General features: G+C 62.8%; 1 protein-coding gene across 2 annotated transcripts in view; it reads left to right on the top strand.

The window, feature by feature from the left end:
- The first annotated feature begins 385 nt into the window (after positions 1-385).
- The window catches only part of ETNK2 (ethanolamine kinase 2), a 17,892-nt gene continuing 15,356 nt past the window's right edge, over positions 386-2,921 (top strand). The window contains exons 1-2 of one of the 2 annotated variants that reach the window (XM_007470653.1): positions 386-643; positions 2,271-2,530. In XM_007470653.1, coding sequence (XP_007470715.1) covers positions 386-643; positions 2,271-2,530 — 518 coding nt within the window. The remainder of the gene's footprint in view (positions 644-2,270; positions 2,531-2,921) is intronic. The other variant, XM_007470654.1, reaches the window with a different exon arrangement.

The raw sequence follows: 2,921 nt of genomic DNA, 5'->3' as shown, positions 1-2,921 counted from the left end.
CCCCCCGGGCCCCGCCCCCTGCGTCACGGCCTCTCCGGGGGCGTCACCCCGCCAGGCTCTCCAGGTAACTGTGGCCGCAGCCGCCCGCGGTGGCAGGCAGCGCACCCCCACCGGCCAGCGGGCCGGGGCGGGGCGGGGTGGGGGGGGAGCGTTCCCGCGGCCCCCGCCCCGCGGCCCATGATGTCACAATCGCGGCGGGCCCCGGCGTTCCCGGGTCGGCTTCGGCTTCGGGCGCCCGGCTGCGAGGCGGCGATCGAAGCGGGCCGCTGGCTCCTGAGTCATGGACTTCCCCTGGCCCCTCCTCTACCACTCCCACTCCCGCGCCGGGCCCCCCCGCGGGGGCTAGCGTCCGCGCGGCGGCTCCGAGGGGGTGGGGCTGCAGGGAATGGCTGTGCCCCCTTCGGCTCCCCTGCCGTGCTCGCCCTTTTACCTGAGGAGGCAGGCGCCTTGCCCGCAGTGCTCATGGGGCATGGAGGAGAAGGCTGCGGCCGGCGCGGGCTGCCGGGAACCGCCGGGCCCCCCGAGGGCCGCCGCCGTCCCGTGCTTCGGCATATCCGTGGACCAGGACGACATCCTCCCCGGCGCCCTGCGCCTCATCCGGGAGCTGCGGCCACATTGGAAGCCCCAGCAAGTTCGGACCAAGGTAGCAGAGCGGGCGCGGGGCAGGGGATGGGGCCCCGCCGGGGCTGGAACGGGGATGCGTGGACGTGTGTTCGTGCATCCTTCCGGGTGTCGGTCCCAGGGGTGCGCGGCTGCTGCCCAGAAGAGGGTTGAAATGGTGGTTTGCGTATGTATTTCTTTCTTCATCTATTTTGATCCCTAAGCAAAGCTAGGCTCCCGCCTCCCTCGGCCCTCCACACACACCCCTCCTCCTGGGGCTCTCGGGCACGCGGGAGATCCACCTGCCCACTGTCAGCACGTTGTGCGTGCGGGCCCCACCCCCTGTCGCTGTGCGCCGGTGCCCCTCGCTGCCCAGAAGCAAGTAGCCATCCGGCTCTGAAACCTGCGGAGGCAGGAACTTTTAAGGGCACCCCCCACACTCACACACCCCATAGTGGGAGCAAAGCCTCCGGGCTCCGAGCTGTTCCTGCTGGTCCCAGGAGCCACCCTGAGGAATTCCAGCTAGCCCCGAGCCCTGAGCTGCGTGGAAAGCCTCACCATCGCCCCTAGCTCTGCCTCAGCTCCCCCTACACAGGGCACCTCCTCTCTCTGCTGGGCACATTGGCAGGGACACAGACGTGGGCAGAGGCTCCCCCTGAGGAGCCTCAGGCTGACTTCCCAGCAGACCTGCCTCCTCTGTAAAGAGTCTTCAGCTGTCCCATTCCCTCTGGGAGCTGCCTGTGGAGGATGCTGCCCTGAGTGGGCACCTGCAGCTTATGCTGGAGTGGTAGGGACTCCATGCTGGTGGGCCTTCTGGGTGGGGAAAGGTGCGGTTCAGGACCGTGTGTGAAGGTTGACAGACCCCCTTTTGGGGGAGGGGTGAGTGGGTAACATTTTCAAAATAAAAGGCAACTTTGGTGTAAAACCATCAGGGCATCAAGCAGGCCTGAGGTTAATTCCAGCACTGGCCTAACATGCTGTCTTCCAGTCCCTCCCCTCTCTGGGCCTCAGTTTCCCCACCTTTTATTACTTCAAATGTCCCTAAGGCCCCTTCCAGCTCTCTCACACCGTGCCCCATAAATTCCATGGTTCATTCCTCCTTGTCACCCTACCCAGAGAACCTGCCCAGGATCTACTGTCTCTGTCTCTTCTGGCCCTAAGGAGCTCTGACCACCTGGCCCTGGGGTGGGTGCCAACCTCAGTAACCTCCTGTACCTCTGCCACTGCGTGGGGAGCCCTCTGCCTGGCAGGTGGTGAGAGGCAAGGTGGGTCAGGCTGTACCCGTCCTAGGTGACTCCCCTCCCCCTGCCGCATCCTGGTCCATGGAGGTTTCTTTCAGGGCCCCATGGGAGAGTGAAAAGTGGAGGGGCGGGCGGTAAGTGGTGTGAAAATTCCTGCCACTAGAGGCAGACCCAGGAGAAGCATGCCTAGGCTGAGCCCAAGCTGCCATTTTTTTCTTGAACTCTCTGGTCTACCTCAAGCATTGGGAGAGGGTGGAGGGTTAGGAGCAGTGCTGAGCTCTTTACTAAGTGAGAGGGCTAAAGGACGGGGGTTCTGTGCGATTGTGCTCAGCATTCAAACGAGCACCCTGTGCTGGAGCTGGGTCACCACGAGGCAAGAGCAGAGTCCCTGCCCCACACATCCCTGCGCTGCCCTCTCCCCCATGCCAGCGCTTCACTGATGGCATTACCAACAAGCTGGTGGCCTGCTACGTGGAGGAGGACATGCGGGACTGTGTGCTGGTCCGGGTGTACGGGGAGCGGACAGAGCTGCTGGTGGACCGGGAGAATGAGGTCAGGAACTTCCAGCTGCTGCGAGCACATGGCTGTGCCCCCAAACTCTACTGCACCTTCCAGAATGGGCTGTGCTACGAGTACATGAGGGGCATGGCCCTGGGACCAGAGCACATCCGTGAGCCCCGGCTCTTCAGGTGAGGAGGGTACCCAGTGTATCATTCATCTCCACGATTCCACAGGCCTTGGGCTTTGAAATCGTTGGCCAGCTTCCCTGGTGGAGTGGCATCCATGAAAGAGACTCTTAAGATCTGTGAACTCCCTGAAATTGCATGAAAAATGTGTGTGTGTTTATGTGCCTTGCTCTGAGGAGAGGAGCTGTAGTTCTGTGTAGATTTCCAGTGGGGTCTGCTAAAAGGATGTGTTCCTGGGGAGGCAAGTGAGAATTTTGGTGAACATGGGACCAAAGGGGGATCTGCTTCCTGGCCCATGCCTCAGTCCTCCACCCATCCCAAGTCTGACCTGGAAACATCTCGGAGCCTTGGAAGTGAAATCCCCAGAGTGCTCAGGGTCTCCTGCGCCTCCCCT

This window comes from Lipotes vexillifer, unplaced genomic scaffold, assembly GCF_000442215.2.
Source record: "Lipotes vexillifer unplaced genomic scaffold, Lipotes_vexillifer_v1.1 scaffold1122, whole genome shotgun sequence".
Lineage (NCBI taxonomy): Eukaryota > Metazoa > Chordata > Mammalia > Artiodactyla > Lipotidae > Lipotes > Lipotes vexillifer.
This window is presented reverse-complemented; position numbering and strand designations above follow the sequence as displayed.